The sequence below is a fragment of the Trachypithecus francoisi genome, unplaced genomic scaffold (assembly GCF_009764315.1).
Source record: "Trachypithecus francoisi isolate TF-2019V2 unplaced genomic scaffold, Tfra_2.0 Lachesis_group9, whole genome shotgun sequence".
Lineage (NCBI taxonomy): Eukaryota > Metazoa > Chordata > Mammalia > Primates > Cercopithecidae > Trachypithecus > Trachypithecus francoisi.
In genome coordinates this window covers 55876706-55899098 of record NW_022681474.1, presented here as the reverse complement: position 1 = coordinate 55899098, position 22393 = coordinate 55876706, and the positions used below count along the sequence as shown (strand labels likewise).

Below are 22393 nucleotides of genomic sequence, written 5' to 3'. Positions count from 1 at the left end.
TCACGCCTGTAATCCCAGCACTTTGGGAGGCCAAGGTGGGTGGATCATTTGAGGTCAGAATTCGAGACCAGCCTGGCCAACATGGTGAAACCCATCTCTACTGAAAATACAAAAATTAGCCGGGCATAGTAGCAGATACCTGTAATCCCAGCTACTCGGGAGGCTGAGGCAGGAAAATTGCTTGAACCTGGGAGACAGAGGTTGCAGTGAGTGGATGTCGCACCACTGCACTCCAGCCTGGGCAACAGAGTGAGACTGTGTCTCAAATAATAAATAAAGTAAATAAAAATGCATTCTCTTTCCCGAGGCCCAAGTAGCAGAGCCAGTTCTGAGCCTGGGCATGGTGACCCATTCTCCCCCTGTGCTCACATGCCCAACTCCCAGCCCTCCAGCCCCTGGCTTCGGAATCATGTCGTCAGGGTCTCCCATGTCTCTGGAAGGTGCTTCCAGTGTGGCAGGCCAGCAGCTCAGTGTCTGGGTAAAGGCTTCTATAGGGCCAGCATGGCATGAGGGGAAGTGTGCATGCGTTCCTGAAGCCACAAGGCCTTCTGAGGAGACCTGACTATTGGAGTGGGTACTAGAGACTGAGGTCCAACCCCTTAATGCCACAGACTCCCTGCCATCCCTTGGAGAATTGCCCACCACACTTACGAATGATCTTCGGGACAGGTGACATAAACGTATAGCCATGGTCGAGGCATTCAGCTCCATGCCACTGTGAGAATGAACATACCAGCTTTTAGAACAACAAGGCTGTGTGGTCAAGGAGAGAGGAGAAACGAATAGGAGTAGGCGGGGGTGGTGAAGCAGGTCTGACATGAGCAAAAGAGAGAGAGGAGGATTGGGTTGGAAGGGCTTCAGACGGCAGAGCACCTCTGAAAGTCTCATGCCAGCTAATGAAGAGTCCTCAAAGTCACCATTACAGAAATCTTACATCTGGCAGAAATGACAGTTATGGTTTGGCATGAACCCCACAGTGGATCCAAACGTGTGGCAGCTGAGATCCTCAGTCAATTATGTTCTCTGCAGCTGGTCCTTCTGGTTCCCTGGGGCAGGGTATCTGAGTAGCAGTTCCACTGCTACCACAGGAGAGGGAGAATCCCAAATTCTGTGCATAGACTATGTCTAAATGTCTGGATGACCCCTAAGATACGTGTACATAAGGCAAACTACAAACAGCCCAATTCAGGATAAAACAGCCTGTCTTTTTTTTTTTTTTTTTTTTTTTTTTTTTTTTTTTTGAGGCGGAGTCTCGCTCTGTCGCCCGGACTGGAGTGCAGTGGCCAGATCTCAGCTCACTGCAAGCTCCACCTCCCGGTTTACGCCATTCTCCTGCCTCAGCCTCCCGAGTAGCTGGGACTACAGGCGCCCGCCACCTCGCCCGGCTAGTTTTTGTATTTTTAGTAGAGACGGGGTTTCACCGTGTTAGCCAGGATGGTCTCGATCTCCTGACCTCGTGATCCGCCCGTCTCGGCCTCCCAAAGTGCTGGGATTACAGGCTTGAGCCACCGCGCCCGGCCAAAACAGCCTGTCTTATTCTGTTTGTGCTGCTATAATAAAATACCTCAGACTGGGTCATTTATACAGAACAGAAATTGATTTCTCACAGTTCTGGAGGCGGAAGTCTAAGATGAGGCACTAGCAGTTTCAGTGTCTGGTAAGGGAGGGATCAGTGTCTGCTCCCATGAGGGTGCCCTCCATGCTATGTCCTCACCCAGCAGAAGGGCAAAAAAGGGTAAACATTCTCTAAAGCCTCTTTTGTAAGGACATCAATCCATTCATGAGGGCAGAACCCTCATAAATTAATCATTTCCCAAAAGGCCCCTCCTCCTAAGGCCATCACCTTGGGGTTTAAGTTCCAGCACATGATTTTTGGAAGGACACATGCATTCAAATCATAACAGAACCAAAGTAATATTTGAACTTTCAAATAGTTTGCAGTTTGAGATCAACTAAGTTAGTTGCTTGCTTGAATAAGAAAATCACGGGTGGGCACGATGGCTCACGACTGTAATCCCAGCACATTGGAAGGCCAAGGTGGGCAGATCACTTGAGGTCAGGAGTTCGAGACCAGTCTGACCAACATGGTGAAAACCCATCTCTACTAAAAATACAAAAATTAGCCACAAGGCCAGGCGTGGTGGCTCACGCCTGTAATCCCAGCACTTTGGGAGGCTGAGGCAGGTGGATCACAAGGTCAAGAGACTGAGACCATCCTGGCCAACATGGTGAAATCCTGTCTCTACTAAATATGCAAAAATTAGCTGGTGACTACTTGGGAAGCTGACGCAGGAGAATTGCTTGAACCTGGGAGGCGGAGGTTGCAGTGAGCCAAGATTGTGCCACTGCACTCCAGCCTGAGTAACACAGCAAGACTCTGTCTCAAAACAAAAAAAAACAAAAAGCCAGGCATGGTGGTGCATGCCTGTAGTCCCAGCTACTTGGGAAGCTGAGGCCAAAAAATCACTTGAACCTGGGAGGCGGAGGTGGCAGTGAGCCGAGATCACACCACTGCACTCCAGCCTGGGCAACAGAGTGAAACTCAATCTCAAAAAAGAAAAAAAAAAAAAAGAAAGAAAAAAGAGAAACATCAAAACTCTTTGGAAGAATATAATAATATAAGAATCTCTACAAAATAACATTCATAATAGCCAGAACATAATCCAAAATTACTCAACATACAAAGAATTAGGAAAATGTTACCTATTCTCAAAGGAAAAGATAATTAACAGAGACCAATCCCAAGATGATGTTGGAATTAGCAGACAATTATTTTAGTTTTCCTATTTGTGCTCAGTGAGTTAAAGGAAATATGCTCCAATTTATGAAAGGATTGGAAACATCAACAATAAATTATGCGTCATAAGAAGGAAAAGAAGATGAAAATCCTAGAATTAAAAAATATTGGAGAAAAAAATAAGTGGACTGAAAAAATAACTGAATAACAGAGCAGAGATGACAGGGTAAAGAGAAAGTGAACTTGAAGATACAGCAATAGAAATGATCCAGTCGGAAGTACAGAGATAATTCTTATAAATAAACAGAGCCACAGAGATCTACGAGGCAATATCAAAACAACTGGCATACATATAATTGAAGTCTTCGGAGAGGGAAGATGAAAGAGAATGAGGCAGAACAAATATCTGAGGAGACCAAGGCCAATATTTCCCTGAATTTGGTGAAAGATGTCAATTTAAAGCTTCAAGAAACTCAGTCAAACCCAACTAAAACAAATACAAAGAAAACCATACCTACATAATTCAGAGTTAAACTGCTCAAAACCAGAATTAAAGAGAAAAATCTCAAAAGCAGCAAAACATAACACATAGAGTATAACAAAAATGTGAATTACAGCTAACTTTTATTTATTTATTTTTTAGACAGAGTTTTGCTCTTGTTGCCCAGGCTGGAGTGCAATGGTGGATCTTGGCTCATTGCAACCTCTGCCTCTTGGGTTCAAGCGATTCTCCTGCCTCAGCCTCCCAAATAGCTGGGATTACAGGCATGCGCCACCATACCCGGCTAATTTTTTGTAGTTAGTAGAGGCAGGGTTTCACATGTTGGTCAGGCTGGTCTTCAACTCCTGACGTCAGGTGATCCACCTGCCTCAGCATCCCAGAGTGCTGGGATTATAGGCATGCACCACCACACCCAGCCCTACAGTTAACTTTTAATCATAAACTGTGTGGGGCCAAAATATAGTGGGACAGTATTTTTAAAGCATTAAAAGAAAAAAAATTTACCAACACAGAATTCTGTAACCAGCAAAAATATCTTTCAAGTATGAAAACAAAAATTTCAGGTAACATAGAACTAAGAGAATCTGTCACCAACAGATCTGCACCACAAAAACATGCTAAAGGAAATTCTTCAGGCTGAAGGGAAATGTTAGATGGAAACTCAGATCCTCAGGAAGGAATGAATAAAACCAGAAGTGGTAGATATTTGGAAAATGCAAAAGACTTTTCCCCTTCTTAATTTCTTTAAAATATATATAACTATTTAAAGCAAGTATTATAATATTGTCATGTGGTATTTATAATGCATGTAAATGTTATACACATGAAGATGGCATAAAACACAATGGGTAGTAAATGGACTTACTCTGTTACATGGTTTCTACATTTTATATCAAGTGGTACAGTGTTAATTCTAGGTAGTTTGTAAACATTTAGAGAGGTAGATTATAATCCCTAGAGCAACCACTAAAAATAATTTAAAGAAATATAGATAAAAAGCAACCAAGGACTTAAAATGGAATTCTAAAAATTCATAAATAGTGAAGACAGGAAAAAGAAACAGAAATAAAAACAGAGGTAAAAACAAAAATCAAATAATAAAATTGTAGACATAACTCTAGCCTTATCAATAATGATATCAAATGTTTTAAAATTTTTAATTTAGTTTTTGTAGAAACAGGGTCTCCCTATGTTGCCTAAGCTGGTTTCCAACTCCTAGGCTCAAGTGATCCTCCCACCTCAGCCACCCAAGTGCTAGGACTATAGGCATAGGCCATCACACCTGGCCCATCAAATGTTAATGGACTAAAAACTCAAAACTAAAAGAGATTATCACAATGCATTTTAAAAATTAATGCCCAACAATATGCTATATGTAAGATATACACTATAAATGCATAATAGAAGCAGAATTTTTTTCTGTCAGATATTTAAGGTTTTTCAGGCCACATACAATTTGTTGTCATTTTCTTTTTTTTTTTTTTTTACTTTAAGTTCTGGGATACATGTGCAGAATGTGCAGCTTTGTTACATAGGTATACATGTGCCATGGCCGTTTGCTACACCTATCAACCCATCATCTAGGGTTTTAAGCCCCACATGGATTAGGCATTTGTCCTAATGCTTTTCCCCCACTTGCCCCCCAACCCCCTGATAGGCCCCAGTGTGTGATGTTCCCCTTCCTGTGTCCATGTGTTCTCATTGTTCAACTTCCACTCATAAGTGAGAACATGCAGTGTTTGGTTTTCTTTTCCTGTGTTAGCTCGCTGAGAATGATGGCTTCAAGCTTCATCCATGTCCCTGAAAAGGACGTGAACTCATTCTTTTTTATGGCTGCATAGTGTTCCACGGTGTGTATGTGCCACATTTTCTTTATCCAGTCTATCATTAATGGGCATTTGGGTTGGTTCCAAGTCTCTGCTATTGTAATTAGTGCTGCAATAAACATATGAGTGCATGTCTTTATAGTAGAATGATTTAAAATCCTTTGGGGATATACCCAGTAATGGGATTGTTGGGTCAAATGGTATTTCTAGTTCTAAATCCTGGAGGAATCACCACACCGTCTTCCACAATGGTTGAACTAACTTACACTCCCACCAACAGGGTAAAAGTGTTCCTATTTCTCTACAGCCTCGCCGGCATCTGTTGTTGCCTGACTTTTTAATGATCGCCATTCTTAAAACAACCCTACCTCAAGAGCCTTACAAAAACAGGCCATGGACTACATTTGGTCAGTGGGCTGGCATTTTCTGGCCCTTGATATAAAGAAACAGATAAGACTTGCAAATGGCAAATAAGTACATGGAAAGATGCTCAACATCATTAGTCATTAGAAAAATGCAAATTAAAACCACAATGAAATACAACTACAAATCTAGACTACTATTACAACTACTAATCTACATCCAGAATGTCAAAAAAGGTCATGATTGACAACACCAAATGTTGGCAAGGATATGGAGTAACTGAACCTTCACACACTGTTGGTGGGAATGTAAAATGGTGCTCCTGCTTTGGAAAAATACCTCACAGTTTATTATAAAGCTAAACATATCCCTACCCTCTCTGAAACAGCATTCCATTCCCGGGTAATTAAGAGAAATAAAAACATATGTCCACAAAAATATCTATACAAAAATATTTTTTTTTTTTTTTTTTTTTTTGAGACGGAGTCTCACTCTGTCGCGGGGGCTGGAGTGCAGTGGCCGGATCTCAGCTCACTGCAAGCTCCGCCTCCCGGGTTCACGCCATTCTCCTGCCTCAGCCTCCCGAGTAGCTGGGACTACAGGCGCCCACCACCTCGCCCGGCTAGTTTTTTGTATTTTTTAGTAGAGACGGGGTTTCACAGTGTTAGCCAGGATGGTGTCGATCTCCTGACCTCGTGATCTGCCCGTCTCGGCCTCCCAAAGTGCTGGGATTACAGGCTTGAGCCACCGCGCCCAGCCACAAAAATATTCTTACCACTTCATAGTAGCCAAAAAAACTGGAAATAGTTGAAGTATCTAGTAATAAGAAAACGGATGAAGAAAGGTACAGTCATGCGATGGAGTATTATTCAACAATAAAAAGGAACAGATAACTGATACAATAGCATGGATGAATTTCAAAAACATGCTGACTGAAAAAATCATTACACAAAAGAGTGTATATACTGTATGACTTACAATTACGTTCTGGAGCAGGCTAAAACCAATCTCTGGTGGGAAAGAAAGAAGAACAGGGTTTGATTTTGGTGGGAGTGGGGATGGGGACAGGGGTCGACTAGAAAGCAGCATTAAGAAGTTTTCAGGGGCCAGACGCGGTGGCTCACGCCTGTAATCCCAGCACTTTGGGAGGCTGAGGCAGGCAGATCACCTGAGGTCAGGAATTTGAGACCAGCCTGGTCAAAACGGTGAAACCCCATCTCTACTAAAAATACAAAAATTAGCCGGGAGAGGTTGTAGGTGCCTGTAATCCCAGCTACTCAGGAGGCAGAGGCAGGAGAATCACTTGAACCCAGGCGGAGGCTGCAGTGGGCCGAGATCACGCCATTGCACTCCAGCCTGGTGGACAAGAGCAAGACTTCGTCTCCAAAAAAAAAGAAGTTTTCAGGATTGGGATAATGTTCTATATCTGGATAGGGGTTTAGGTTACCTTGATAGATACATTTATCAAGTCATCAAATGGTACACTTCAGATGTACGCATTTCACTGTACGTAAATATTAACCCAAAATCAAAAAGAACCATGAGCAAATACTGAACTCTAGTGAATGATATGCACACTGAAACTTTTGTGGTGAAGTATAATTATGGCTGCAGTTGACTTTGAAATATATAAAAACCTAAGTTGATGGGTGAATAGTGATTAATAGATGGAAATCTGTGGTAAAGCATACAGAGAACAATGTTAATTGTAGATTCTAGGGTTTATATATATTCTTACTATATAGTTAAACTTTTTTATGTTTAAAAATTTTTATGTCCGGGCACGGTGGCTCAAGCCTGTAATCCCAGCACTTTGGGAGGCCGAGACGGGCGGATCACGAACTCAGGAGATCGAGACCATCCTGGCTAACACGGTGAAACCTCGTCTCTACTAAAAATACAAAAACTAGCCAGGCGACGTGGCGGGCGCCTGTAGTCCCAGCTACTCGGGAGGCTGAGGCAGGAGAATGGCGTGAACCCGGGAGGCGGAGCTTGCAGTGAGCTGAGATCCGGCCACTGCACTCCAGCCTGGGCAACAGAGCGAGACTCCGCCTCAAAAAAAAAAAAAAATTTTATAATAAAATGTTGAAAAACCATGAAATCCTACCTAATGCAGTAAGACAAGAAAAGGAAATAAAAGGTATACGTAATGGGAAGTAAGAAATAAAACAGATGACATGCTCATCTATGTAGAAAATCCAAAAGAATGGACAAATAAACTCCTGGGAACTAATAAGTGGTTACAGTAAGGTTGTAAGATACAAGGTTAATATACAAAAGTCTTATTCACCAGTAATGAACAAGTGGAAATTGAAATTCAAAACAAAGTACTGTTTACATTAACATTCCAAAAATACATACTTAGGTTTAAATCTAATAAAATACATACAAGATCTTTATGAGGAAAACTGCAACCCTGATGACAGAAATCAAAGAGAAACTAAATAAACAGACATAAGTAAATATTCCCCAGAAAGACTCAATATTGTCAAGATGTCAGTTCTTCAAAACCTGACTTACAGATTTAATGCAATCCTAATCAAAATTTTGGCAAGTTATGTTGTGGATATTGACAAACGTATTCTAAAGTTTAGATATGGAAGCAAAAGACCCAGCACAGCTAACACAACAATATAGTAGGAAAACAACGAATTTGGAAAATGGATACTACCCAGCTCCAAGACTTACTATAAAGCTACAGTAATCAAAATAGTGCCATATTGGTGAAAGAATAGACAAATAGATCAATGGAACAGAATAGAAAGCCCGGAAATAGACCTTCATAAATACAGTCAACTGATCTTTGACAAAGTAGCACAGACACTACAATGGAGCAAAGATTGTCTTTTCAACAAATGGTGCAGAAACAACTGGATATCTACATGCAAAAACAAACAAGCATGAATCTAGATACAGACTTTATGCTCTTCACAAAAATTAACTCAAAATGGATTATAGATCTAAATGTAAAATCCAAAACTATGAAACTCCTATAACATAGGATAAAACCCAGATGACCTAGGTATGGCTATGACTTCTTAGATATAACACCAAAAACATGGTCCATGAAAGAAATAATTGGTAAGTTAGTCTTCATTAAAATTAAAACCTTCTGCTCTGCAAAAGACCACATTAGAAGAGGGAGGAAATATTTGCAAAGACACAACTGATAAAAGATTGTTACTTAAAATATACAAAGCCCTCTTAAACTTAACAGTAAGGAAATAATCTGATTGAAAAATGGGCCAAAGACTTAAACAAACAAAAGAAGATCTACAAATGGCAAGTAAGTATGTGAAAAGAAGCTGCACAGCTGGGGGCGTGGTGGCTCACGCCTGTAATCCCAGCACTTTGGGAGGTCAAGGTGGGTGGATCATCTGAGGTTGGGAGTTTGAGACCAGCCTTGTCCAACATAGAAAAACCTGTCTCTACTAAAAATATAAAATTAGCCAGGCATGATGGTGCATGCCTGTCATCACAGCCACTCGGGAGGCTGAGGCAGGAGAATCGCTTGAACCTGGGAGGTGGAGGTTGCAGTGAGCCAAGATTGCGCCATTGCACTCCAGCCTGGGCAACAAGAGTGAAACTCCATCTCAAAAAAAAAAAAAAAAAGCCGCACATTATACGTTATCAGGGAAATGCAAATTAGAACAATAACGAGATACCACTAAATACATATTAGAATGGCCAAAATTGAGAATACTGACAGCACCAAATATGGAGGAGGATGTGGAGCAACAGGAACTGGAGAGAATGCAAAACGGTATAGCCACTTAGGAAGACAGCTTGGCAGTTTGTTACAAAACTAAATATACTCTTACCACACCATCCAGCAATCGCACTCTTTGGTATTTACTTACGTCCCCACAAAAACCCTCGTATGGATGTCTAGAGCAGCTTTGTTCATAACTGTCAAAACTTGGAAGCAACCAAAGATGTCCTTTGGTAGGTGAGTAAATAAATAAACTGGTATATCCAGACAATGGAAATATTATTCAGTACTAAAGAGAAATGAGCTATCAAGCCATGAAAAGACGTGGAAGAAACTTAAGTGTGCATCACTAAAATAAGTCCATCTGAAAAGGGTGCATATTATAAGATTCCAAAGATACAACATTGCAGAAAAGGCAAAACTGTGGATATAGAAAAGACTGCCAGGGGCTAGGGCAGTGGGAGGGATGAATAGGCAGGGCACAGAGGATTTTTAGGGCAGTAACACAACTCTGTATGACACTATAGTGTTGGATACATGTCCAGATTCACAGAATGTAGAACACCAAGAGTGAACCTTGAACTATGGACTTTGGATGAGGATGAGTCAATGTAGACTCATGGATTGTAATAAATGCACCACTGTGGGGGGGATATTGATAATTGGGGGGCTGTACACGTGTAGGGACAGGAGTAAATAGGCAGTAAACAAGCAATGCTCAATTTCATATATCTGAGAAATGGAGAATAAAACTTAAGTGACATAAAAAGGAGTAACAATCATTTTAGGAACAATTTTAAAAATAACACTTGTGATGTGGCTCAGGAAAGATTCATTCTCACTGTAGGAAGGTAAGTGAATCACTTTAGAGGTTAGTTTTGCAACTCAGAAGATCAAATGCATCTACCCTTTTTCTACTTCTAGAAATCTATCTTCAGAAGGGCCCCTCCCTCCCTCACACACCCCCAAGTGTACCAAAATAAATGACATGGATGTGGACTGCAGCCTTATTTCTAGTATCAAAAATTAGTAAACAACCTAAAAATCTATATCCAGGAGGATTTAAAGAAATCCTGCATGAGTTAGAAAGAATAAGGTCGATGCCTGTGTTCTAACATAGAAAATAAACTGGTTGTTAGAAGAAAAAAGCAAGCTGCGAAGTGATGTAATGTGTAAATGCAGTAAGCAAAATACATCATACACACACACACACATATATATAGTACTTTCTATATATTTACCTATATGAGCGTGATGCCTCCAACTGCATAGCTGTGGCTCTGGGAGCAGGACCTTGTAACAGGGCCTGACTGCCCCAAGGGGACTTTCCCTGGGAAAGGAACCAGGTTTGATTTTCAATCTCTTTTTTTATCACCATGCTGACAGCTTTGTCATATGCCTTTCCCTCCACTGTACTGATTTTACCTTACAGAAGCTCTCCTTAATGCTTCATCAGAGACTCCCTCTTCTCCAAAGAAAAGCCAGCTGCATTCCCTGGTCATCAGGTTGAGCTCGAGGTGAGCCCCAGGGATCATGTGCCTCCCACCAGCCTGATACCCCAGTGGTGAGGAGTTGCCTCTTGGCTTTCTCGAGGCCAAGCAACTCAGAGGTGTGGCAGGATTGCAGGTCACAGTGGCACTTCCAAGGTCCTGGAGAGTGACTCAACGCCTCTGTTATCAAGGTATCACACAGGCTGTGCACCAGCAACTCTAGGGACACCCTTCACATTGACAACGAGTTGGCAAGCTTTTCCTATAAAGGGGCACACGGTAAATATTGTAGGCTTTGTAGGCCATACAATCTGTCCCAACGATTCAACTTTGCCCACGGTAGCAGTGAATCAACTGTAGATAATATGTTAAGTGAATGTACATGGCTGTTTGCTAATAAAGTTTATGGACAAAAACAGAAAGCTGCTTTTGAGCAGTTTGCTATCCCGACACAGACTGTGGGGAGTCCCTCGCGGCAGAGTACCTCATCAGTGTGGCCGGTTACATCCTCTCAAGCCTGCCCACACCCAGACCCTGTCAGGTGTGCCTTCAGGAAAACTCCCAAAATTCCCCAAAAGCATAGTGGCTCCCCCTGAGAGCCACCGCCCTCACCTTACAGGGGCTGGTTCCTCTTCCAGTTCCACCCTCCTCAGCACACAGCTCAGGGGCCATCCCCGCCTCCTCTTGGCCATAAGCACAGTCCTTCCTACACAGGCTCAGCAGCTCTGCGGGCCTGTCCCCCACCTGGAGCCAGAGGCCTCCACTCCTGGGGACAGCTGTGACCATGGCTCTGCAAAGCAGCCTTGCGCCTAGCTCCCAAGTCAGCCGGCAGCCCAGAATGGAAGAGTTCTGTGGATCACCTCTGAGGCAGCAGCACATCTGGGCAAGCCTGGCTTCCCTCCCCTCCCGTCGCGCAACCCCTGACCCTGGCCACGCATGTGGTAGGGAAGCTGCAAGCAGCCCTGTGGGCAGTTTGCTGTCTGAGGATCGTGGCACTGCCTTCCCTCAGAGGCCTTGCCAGAGCCAGGGGATACAGCATGGCAGAGCTGTCATCGGCAACCCTGCTGGTCTCCCTGGTGCTTTCTCAGCTGGGCTGTGGGTCAGGAGCGAGTTTCTATGGATAAGGCTGGTTCATAATCAAGTGCTCCACAGTCACGTGGTGACAGAGACTCAAGTCTGCCTTCCCTCAGGGTGGTGAGCGCAGGTAGGATCTGGGTGTCTGAAGCAAGCACACCTGTGAGAAATGCCTGTTTTCACTCCCATCCCACACACTGAACCAGACACCGCCGGGCCACGCCCGACACACGTGTCTGAGGGAGGCTGAGGAAAACAGATACCTCCAGGAGCCACGTATTATTTCCGGATGTGCAAGCCAGACAACCCTGGAAAGGGGATCAGGGAACTGGAGTGCCTGCCAACATCCCCAGTCTCCCTGCAGGAAAACACTCTCATGGCAAAACTCCTTTGTAAGAAAGGCTTTATTGCTGCAATGAGACATCCCAGTGTATAGCACAAACCCCCCTGTACAGAGAATTTTTCAAGTGGTAATACTGAGAAACAGTGAACATACACAAAAGAATACAAAACTAGACATTTAGATCACTAGAAACTTTCTAAGGTAATAAAAATTTCAAATGTGAAGTGCCTTTTAGAAACTACACCACACATGCCAGTGTAAATTTGGTTTACCAATTTCTATAAACATTGCATCTAACTGTGCATTGGATCAACTGCACAACTTCAACAGCTACTTCCAAGACAAAGATAAATGCTTTTATTTCCCTATGTTTTGGTCTTTCCTTGGGCTAGAAATGGAAACTGCATATTTCACACCAGATTCAAAAGGGAAAGCAATTCAATCGCGTATTTGCCTCCAGCCACATCCAGAGCCGTGTGGATCTCACCTGGTTGGTCCCAGCCCTTCTCCAACCCTGAAGCCCACACCAAGGGTGCAGAGGCAGCCCCAGATCATGCAGACATCACCTGAGGCTCCCAAACTGGCCCAGCTGCCTGAGGCTTGCACGCCTGTGGCCAGGTAGGATACATGCGCAGGTTTGAAAACTAAGCCTACACGACTGCGAGTGGACTGAAGCAAAAAGGGGAAAAACATTAAAGGCCTGGAGTAGGAAGAGACCTTTTTATAAAGTTTTCAGGAAATTCTCACAATAAACTTGGGCACAAAGACCAAATTGCTGAGGCCAGAAGCCTACTTATGGTACTATGACTTATGGGGAGTAGAGGCCAAATCAGAGGGCTGGCTAGTGATACCCCAGACCACTTGCCTCTTCCCCTTTCCTGGCCTACAAGTACCAGGCCTCCTGGCCCTGAGACCTCATTCTGGGTTTCTATATGGGTCAACCAAATGCCATCCTTTCACTAAAGCCAGGTGCAAAATAGGGGGCGGGGGGAAGCTGGTGAGTACACAGCACCCAAAAGAACCGAGAGAGCAAGTTTTCCGAGGCTATAGGAACACTGGCAGAGCCAGTGGCCACACCAGATGGGAGTACCACATCCCCGCCAGGCTTCATGCTTCACTGCTAGACCCAGGGGGCTAGAAGGGTCTGATGAATCAGGAGCTGAACTAGAACCTTCAAGAAAAGAAAAGGCAAGGGGGTGGCTCTGTGCCCCACCAGGAGGGGAAAGAAGAATGTGTGTGGACTGTCCACAGTGAGGCCAGAAATGATGAGATGGTGTTAGGCAGAAAAGAAGGGAGAGGGCTTCCCATGAGAATCTGGTTGGGCATGGGAGGGATACAGGGCTCAGTTATCAAGGCACCTTTGCCATCGTGGGGTGCCAGCTACACTGGGTGGGCTGCCCAGGGGCTGTCCCTACCTACTTTCCTATCTACAGGATGTCTTGGTGCTTTTCAAGTTCAGCATAAGCGGTTCCATTTGTGAAGTGGGGATTCACACTTAGGAAAGCTATCCTGGTCTTCACCTGAAACACTCATTTACTGCTGGGTGGCAGGAACAAGTACACAAAACCAGGGGCCTTGCCTGGACAGTTCCTAAGGGACACTGGCAGGGCTGACCTGGGATTCAGCTCCCCTGAGTGGACAGTCTGTGGTTGCCTGGGGCCCCCAGGCTGAGAAGGGGTACGGGTAATTGCACTTCAGGGCACAGTGAACACAGGCACGGGCTGGATGTGGCCTGGGAGACAGAAAGGGGAGGCTGCCCTATTTTCAGGAGCTGGCTATGGCTGGACAGTGCCTGTCTGGCCAGAGGAAGGCCACAGCAGAGCCACTCCACAGACTAAGACCTGTGTTGCCAAGGAATCAGACACTGGCTTGGAGAAGACAGAAGGATAAAGCCTGCTGCTTTTAAGCCCACATCATAGCTTAGAGATCCTTCAGCCTCCTGGCCTTCAAAACAAACTCCAGGGCTTTCACTCTGAAAGGCAAAGAAATCACCTTGTGTCTGCTTCATCCCCTTAGCAGGACAAACGAAATGCCTAAGGCCCAGAGAGACTGAGGGCAGGACCCCCAGCATCTCCCATCTCCTCCCTGCAGGCTGGGTGAGAGAGTGGCCTGGAAAGGAAGCATCTGCGCTACTTACATTGGGTTTCAGGCCCCCCGGCAACTTTCCTGGAGGTAACTATTTGCCTGGAACTAGGAAACTGGGTTTTAAAAACATAATTTTAAGCAGACTTTTTAGAGGGACAAGGCCATTTGATGGTAGTGATTTTGGTTTTGTTTTATGAAAATGGTACAGGTGGTAATCCCTGATGACAGAATGGACCGAGAGTGGGGCCAAGGGCCCTGAACGATCCTGTCTGTTCAGTCCGGTTAAGGCGACAGCTGGGCGGGCGTGTGGCTGGGGAGCAGTGGCACAGCAGACCCTGGCAGTTTGCTCACACCTGGCCCTCGTCCCAGAGCCAGCCCGCCTGCCTCTTGGCCCTGGCAGTGACTCCACAGAACCTCCCCGAGCAGAAACCGCATGGTGGGCCAGCGCTCATCTTGCATGCAAGAGAGAACCTGCAGTGCACACACCCCGGCCAGGGTGGCACATGGCTGCTCTTTCAATGTGAAGCCAGCACCAACTGGAGAGATTTAACTATAAAGGAATATTTTAAAAATATTCAGTTTTGCTGTCATTGTTCACTTCTTCTCTTTCCATTTAGATCTCATAAACTGTTCTTTTTCAGTGTTGACAAAAAAGAAACATACAGGGCAGGTCTACGCAATAACACCTTGTCATAAAACAGGCCCCAAAGCATAGGAATCATGCTTTAATTGCCATTTAGCATCCATTAATTCTCATGAGATCTGTGATTTAAAAAGCCTCTGGCCTGCTTGTCCTGTCTTAAAGTCATGAGTCTGTTTTATGAACAAAACGAATGCCACGCTTCTTAGCATATATAAGGCAAAATGGGTTTCTGATCTCTCATGATGTAAAGGAGATACAAAGGTAAGGAAGGAAAGATTTTTAAATGAGACTTTTTTTGAGTGTCAATCCCACTGGACACACATATTACAAAATAAAGATTTTCTTCTGTAAAGTGCTGTTTGCTCAGTGAATCATGCGCCACCACAGAGCACCACAGCCCCACCTGCTCAAGAGTATGGAGGAGGCTGCATCGGCAGAGGGCGGGCAGGAGTCTATGTTTGGGGGTCTGTTTCAATACCATCTCCTGGGGTTCACCGTGGTGCAGAGGGAATCCTCTCATCGTGGCTAGACATTCCCCAATGCCCTGCTCCAGGCTGGGGACTGCTGCAAGCTGGAGGCAGCTGCGGATCAGGGCCTGGGCGCCCCTGCTCCTGCTCTTCCCTTGGGATTGGCATTTTATTCTCTCATTCTGCTCAAGACCATGGGCAGGAACTCTGCTGGCTCCCCATCAGGTCATCATGGGGGTCTTCCACCTTCCCACAGAGCTGCCAGGCAGAGGCAGTACCCAGGTATGCCCGGCCCACAGGAGGATTTTCTAGGAGACTATGGAAGGTTTAGAAAAAGAGAAGCCACTATAGTCATCTGTCCAGTCTATGCTATTAAAGGACATAAGAAAGGTACACAATTGGCAGTAAACAATTTCCTTCGGCTCTTCATGGATGTCCAGGAATATGACAACCCACACACAATCAGACGTGAATGATTTCTGCTCCAGTGTCTTCAGGCTCTGTGCAACAAGAAGAGTTTGTGTCGGAATAACAGATTCCACGTCCATGTTTATTTTCAAAGTTGGGCTCTGCTAGTGGAGATTTTTCAAAAATATTCTTTTTGCTTGTTTCTGGACAGTTTTGAACATAGATCACTCTATTATAGGCCTTGAGTCTCTTCCACAATTGCACATACACTTTACACTGAACATACATAAAAAGAAGTCCTCCGGTGAAGCCGATGGCCACAACCACCAATTTAGTCCAAAAGGGCCATTCTAGGATTCCTGGAAGGGAAAAACTCAGCCTATCAGATTTTATTTAAGATCTGAAGTAAAGAAAAACACAACTTCTGAACTTCCCATAATCAACTGATTCTGTTGTTGTGGTTGTTTAAGAGATGCAGTCTTGCTATGTTCCCCAGGCTGGAGCACAGTGGCTATTCACAGGTGTGATCATCGCACACTACAGCCTTGAACTCCTGAGCCCCCCAAAATCCTCCATCCCTCAGCCTCCTAAGTATCTGGGACTACAAGACTGCACAACTGACCAATGGATTCACAACTCATCCAATGTTGCTTAGTCAAAGAAGAGTGGAAGACGGTGTCCAGCTACTTCCTGCTTTTCCAGGACGCAGTTTGCAGATTCTCATGTTCCAGAATATGAACTCTCCTGACTGGGTTTCAAAAACTACCACCACAGCAAAAGAAACGCCAAAAAGGGGTCTGGTGCCTTCTAACTGATGTCCCTCCTCCAGAAACCCAGACGTTTTTGGCTGACTGGAAAATCCTCTGACCCCAGGACTCCTGTGAGCTATCCCAGCCCCTGTGCTGGGCTTGCTCTTCAGCCTGAGAACTCACCTGTTGCCTGCCCCTGCTTGATCTCCTCGGCGGTACGGTCAATGAGCACATATAAGGACCAGACCACACATGTGATAGCAATGATGTGGAATGTCACTGAGCACATGATCTTCCTGCGCTCGCTGGACGTCATCTGCAACTTCTCCCACTAGAAAAACAACACAAAGTGTGAGGCTCAGGCTTCTGGAAAAGGGCTCCGGTGGGGTGAGAGCATTGTAGGCAGGTAAGATTGGCTTTCCGCCCCACTTCTCCCTTCCCAAACTAGATGCATTCCCACAAGTTTGTTCTCCTAAAACCATTTGGCTTCAACCAGGTACCAGGTGCAGCCAACATTCTATGCAATGAAAAGAAGCCGGGATCAAGATGAATGTTGAACTACCATCAAAAATCCCCTTGTCTGCTTACTCTTGCAAGCAGACAAAAAATGGCCTGATAAAGAATTCTATGATTTCAGTCCTAATGAAAACAGTATGTTGGCCCAGGACCCAGGTGCTACGTTTTAAGTCTCCCTAATGTGCTGACTGGCATGGACGAGCGGAAGAAGAGGGTTGATGATGCCACAACACACTAGCAGATGGGTCACACTACATTGTGAAAGTGAATGGCAGAAGACGCTCACTCTTTGGTCCTTGCTACTTTGGCAGCAACAGCTCGAAATCGACGCTAAGAGTTCCTGGTACAAGCAGACTCTGCTAGTCCCATCTCCTCTAGGAGCTCATTAATTTACTCCAAATAGCCAGACTTTCTTTTTCATTTACTGGTTTCCGAATCAGGAGAAAACACATAAAGGTAGAGAGAAAGAACAATGTGTAAACACTCTGCACATATCCTTTGCCAACCCTAGTCACAGCCTCTTTCCAGATGGGTCTATGCAGGGTAGTTGAAAATAGAGCCTCAAAGACTTCCTATATTGAGAGATTAGCATAGAGTAGGCACCCAATAAATTACAAGGCTTCTACTGGGCAAAACATTTTTTTAAGCAGTTTGCGCAAGCCTTCTCTAACATCTGGTCGTTTTCTGCTGGGATTTTATACACTAGCAAGTTCCCTGGTCTTCCTACCTATAACACAGAGTCAGTGCCTCAGTGCCCCATGCTTCCTGCTACTCCTACAACACACATAGCTTGACACCCTGTTAATGCTCTCCCTCACCTTTCTAGGGTATGCTTTACTCCACAGACAGCTTGATCTCTCTAAACTCCTTTCACTCTGCCTGCAAATTCTAGTTATCCTTCAAGAACTGCTCTAAAACCCAAACACCCTGTGAGGCTACCATCGCTCCACTTCCCCAGCACTCTAGCCCATAACCAGCATTTCCTTTTCTGAATGACTGATATGCTCTACCAGCACATCATTTAGTATTTAATTGGCTAGTATTTGATGATGTGACTTATCTTGCAATTTATATATTAATGTTCTGGGATAGGAACAGTCTTTTATTCTTCCAGACAAAACCTTTTGTGCTGGGCATCTAGACAGATGTATGAAACAGTCAACATTTAAACAGAAAGCCAGTGCTTTGGACAAAGCTCCTCTCAGAGGGCACAGCAACATGGGCCTCCAGACAGCTGCGTGTCATGCAAAGCCTGTGAGTCCTTTCTGAAGACAGCTGCATATCTTGCAACATTTGTGCTTTCTTTCTTTTCCCTATCCACCTACTCACGCTCCCGTCCAGCAAATACTTACGGGTATATACAAATAAATTTACTGTGTGCTACACTGTGCTGGGTGCTGAGGAGATACTAATCTCCAACAGACAGTCCTAACCAGAGAGGCAGGACGTCAACAGTTAGTACATATAAAATTAGGTCCTGACTAAGATATGTCACAAACAGTCTGTGGTCAAAGGCCACATGACTGACACCGACAAGCAAGCAGTCTTACTTTAAAGGGAAAAGAAGGATTATGAATGGTCAGAAAGAGCTTCTTCCTGAGGAGAGGGACTTGAAAATCGGCACCAGAAACAACAATCTCTACAATGCAAATGTAAGCACCAGCCCCAACTTTTTAAGGAAATGAACATAGGCAAGCCATGACCTCATAACCTGAGACACCAGCTCTCTGGGGGTCACTGATTTCAGGAAGGGTGAAGCATCCCTTCCTCCCACGTACTTTTCTCAGCGGTTTCAGCTTGGTCTCCATGATGAACTCATACTTGCAGAGCTCACAGCAGCGCGTGTCGGAGCTCTTGATCCACTGCTGCAGGCAGGCCTGGTGCACGAAGTGGAGGCTTCCTGTGCAGTGGCAGGGGGTGATCAGGGGGCTCTCATCATCTCCTTCACAGTGGCAGATCCTATAGTGGAAGGAAAACCCATCATTCCAAGGAGAGTCCCACGACAGGGAAGCTGATGCTTGAGTGGCAGGTCAATCCCCCCAAAGGAAACTCAGAAACAAACATTACAGAAGTGACTACAGGCACAAAAACATAGAAACACAAATGAAAACAATCACTACAAACTAAAAATTTCTAGCTTACCGCACCAACATGGAAAGTCTGGAGGGCATTTGGCAACAGAAAGGAAAAAATGATGTAAGAAATGACAAAGCAGTCATTTTTTGATATGACATTAGAACTTCACTGAAAGATGAATTTAAAGCAACATGGAATCATTTTCAAGAACATAAGATGGTAAAATAATTAGAGGAAAAATTTCTATGTAAAATAAAACCAGCATTCCAACTTCCAAAAATACTAGTGACTTTAAATGATACTTGCTTTTTAGCTATAATCACTGACTTTACCTTCATACCCCACAACTATGTATTTCTGTCATCTCTCAGGAAGTAAACAAAGATTACAGTACCTCTCCTAGACCTAAAACACCATTACAAGATGCTGCAATTTCATCTCTTTTTCTTGGGACCACTAACAGCAGTAAGTGAGAAATTAACTTGAAAGCACTCTCTATTTCCAAGGAAGTATGCACCAAGATGTAGCTATTAGCCTGAAGGAACTTAACAGGCTTTTAAGAAACAGAGGGGTCTTTTCCAGCAGCTACAGAACAGTTTGGGGCACCCGTCCTCTGGAACGAGCCAGGCTCTCAGGCTGTTTGTTTTAGTGAGGGGGTCTCTGATCCAAATGTTAGAAATGATGACAGTTGGCACTAAGGAGTGGAGACTGGGGAAGGTCAGAATGAGGAGGGCACAAGAGTCATGACAAAAAGTGAATTATGGAGGCCAGACAAGGATGCTGCATAAGGGAAGGCAAAGGGGAGAAACAGAGTTAGGACGGGACATAGGTTGGCTACACCCCAGTTAAAAGGAAGGAAGGAAGGAGCTACTGGAGAACAGCCAGTCCCCACACACATTTTGGGGGTGGGTGGGGAGCAAGGGTTAAAAAAGAGGCTGGGAGATGCAACAATGCCTAAAATCTGGACCATCAGGCTGGAAAGCTGGAGATACTAGTTTCTTTCTTCCAGTTTCTTTATGTAAAGTCTACTTATTTTTAGTTTAGAAGAGTCAGCTTGGCCTTTAATATGTGTAGCTTCTTCCTTTTTTTTTTTTTTTTGGTGGTTGTTTTTTTAGACGGAGTTTCACTCTTGTTGCCCAGGCTGGAGTGCAGTGGTGTAATCTCAGCTCACTGCAACCTCCACCTCCTGGGTTCAAGCAATTCTCCTGCCTCAGCCTCCTGAGTAGCTGCGATTACAGGCGCCCACCACCACGCCCAGCTAATTTTTGTATTTTTAGTAGAGACAGGGTTTTGCCATGTTGGCCAGGCTGGTCTCAAACTCCTGACCTCACGTGATCCACCTGCCTCAGCCTCCCAAAGTGCTGGGATTACAGGCTTGAGCCACCACACCCAGCCAGCTTCTTCCTCTTTTACCATTTGTGAAACTATCTTGGGACTCACATCATAAAAATTCAGTTTTTCAAATGATACTGATACTCCATTCTTCTGGAGAAAACGATTAACCCACAACTGGTTACAACTTCCTATTACTTCATTTTCCTGAAACTTCACATATTAAAGCAAGATGAGGCTCCCGATGTGAGCAGCGATGGCTAGAATGGCACTTCCTGGCAAACCAACCTGCAGACATCCCCTGATGTGGACACGGAAGATATAGGGGGTAATTTTTCAGAGAAGGGAGAAGGACAATCCAGGTCGCTGTCCTTTTCCGTGGAGCAGAGAGGCGCCCGAAGAATCCTACTCTTCAGTTTTGCAGATGTGCTGTCCTCAAAGACATCATCATCTCCCATCTCGTCAGAGCAGAAGCCCATACTCCCTGCCAGCCCGCTGGAGGACTTGGCAGTGTGCAGGCGAGCGGCACAGCTCTCCAGCTCATGGAACCTGTGCAGGCTGCTGGCGCTCGAGCCGTGCGAGAGTGAGAATAGGTACCGGAGCAGTCGCCGGCTTCGGGAGGTGGCGTCACCATCTGCCTTCTCTTCCAGCAGCAGGCCAGGCCTGCCCCGCTTGCCAGCTTCCACCTCTGAGGCAGTTGAGCGACTGGCAGAAAGGCATGAAACACAAGACTGTTTGGAATTGCCAAGAGGTTTGTGGTTCACGGTTCTTTTTTCTTTATGATGAAACCTGTTAGTTCTGAGACACGGATCTTGAGGGAGTATTAATTTTCCTTCAGAACAAGTTCTTTCCATATAGGCAAAACTTTCTGAAGTATCCTGCGCCTTCTCACCCACATCATTGAGGGACCTTGAGAACTTCAGTGTTCTTCTGGCTTTGGTATTCTTAGCAGGCTTCAAGGCCTGGACCCATTCTGAACCAAAGGAATTTCTCTTTGATGCCTGTGACGTGTCCTTACAGACAACTGTCACAGTGAACCCTTGTGTCAGAGAACTCTGGTAGTGAGGAGCTTTCAAGACAACAGCAGACTGCACGGAACTGTGGTGACAACACTCAGAAAACACTGCACTGGAACTGCATGCAGAACAGTGGGATAAAAGCACAGAAAGTAAAAACAATTTTAAAAGAGAATAGACATCATAGTGAAGAAATGAGACTAGCATGGGTAACTTGGTGAGCAAACCACACATAAAACTGGGCCAAATGTTTAGACCAAAGGCACACTGAATAAGCAAATGGAAATTCAAGGACCTACAGACACTAATGCTTATTTCTGGCTGCACACTGATCATGGCAGCATCTGAAGCAGAGTGTTACCTGCAGATGTCCTGGCTGGATGGCGTGATAGAAGTGCGAGAGAAGGACGACACCGGAGCCGGAGCTGATGCTGACGGAGGACTCCCAGCCTGCAATGACAGAGCTCTGGTCAGTGTTCAGGGAAGAGCCAAGGGGACTGTGTGCATTGTCTCCTGAACGGTGACAGGTAGAAACCCTAGAAATGTCTGCTGTTTCCCACTGCTCAATGAGTAACACAAATTAGATCCCTCTAAGCCTTGGCAAAACAAATGAAATATCGCTATTTTTTTCTTATCTGTGGATAAAAGTGTAAGAAATATCTGAGGCTATGGAACACCACTACTAATCTCCTGCAGGTCCAGTGGCCATTTATTTTCTAGCATCTAAATTGAATTAGTTCATACATAAGTCAAGACACCAAGTACTACAAGTTATCATACAAATTCCAAAGAAATATGAGGCTCCAGGACTGCCAGCACTGGCTTCCCCAGCACTCTCTCCTAGTTCCGGAGATCACCAAGGCTGGTACATTTAAGAGCTCTCTCCCACCTCACAACCTCATGCACAGTGCCAGATGCTCCCTGTGTTCCACAAAACCTCACTGTCTTGCCACAGCTCTTCACATAAAACGGAGTCCAGACCACCTGACACTGGGGGACGCCAATCCATAGCTCAACCAGGGGCCAAGGTAGAGCACAGAATGCTCTCAATAAG

At 44.8% G+C, this 22393-nt stretch overlaps 1 protein-coding gene across 18 annotated transcripts in view; it reads right to left on the bottom strand.

The window, feature by feature from the left end:
• The window catches only part of MARCHF8 (membrane associated ring-CH-type finger 8), a 150924-nt gene that overhangs the window by 633 nt on the left and 127898 nt on the right, over nucleotides 1-22393 (bottom strand). For 7 of the 18 annotated variants that reach the window (XM_033208573.1, XM_033208576.1, XM_033208579.1 and 4 more), the window contains 6 exons: nucleotides 21701-21789; nucleotides 20612-21457; nucleotides 19058-19075; nucleotides 18694-18874; nucleotides 16583-16730; nucleotides 12091-16009 (listed from right to left, as the gene is read on the bottom strand). In XM_033208573.1, the coding sequence (XP_033064464.1) occupies nucleotides 15705-16009; nucleotides 16583-16730; nucleotides 18694-18874; nucleotides 19058-19075; nucleotides 20612-21457; nucleotides 21701-21789 (1587 nt within the window). In that variant the 3' untranslated portion in view covers nucleotides 12091-15704. Of the gene's footprint in view, nucleotides 1-651; nucleotides 716-12090; nucleotides 16010-16582; nucleotides 16731-18693; nucleotides 18875-19057; nucleotides 19076-20611; nucleotides 21458-21700; nucleotides 21790-22393 lie in introns of those variants that run through there. The other 11 variants (XM_033208578.1, XM_033208581.1, XM_033208582.1 and 8 more) reach the window with 5 other exon arrangements.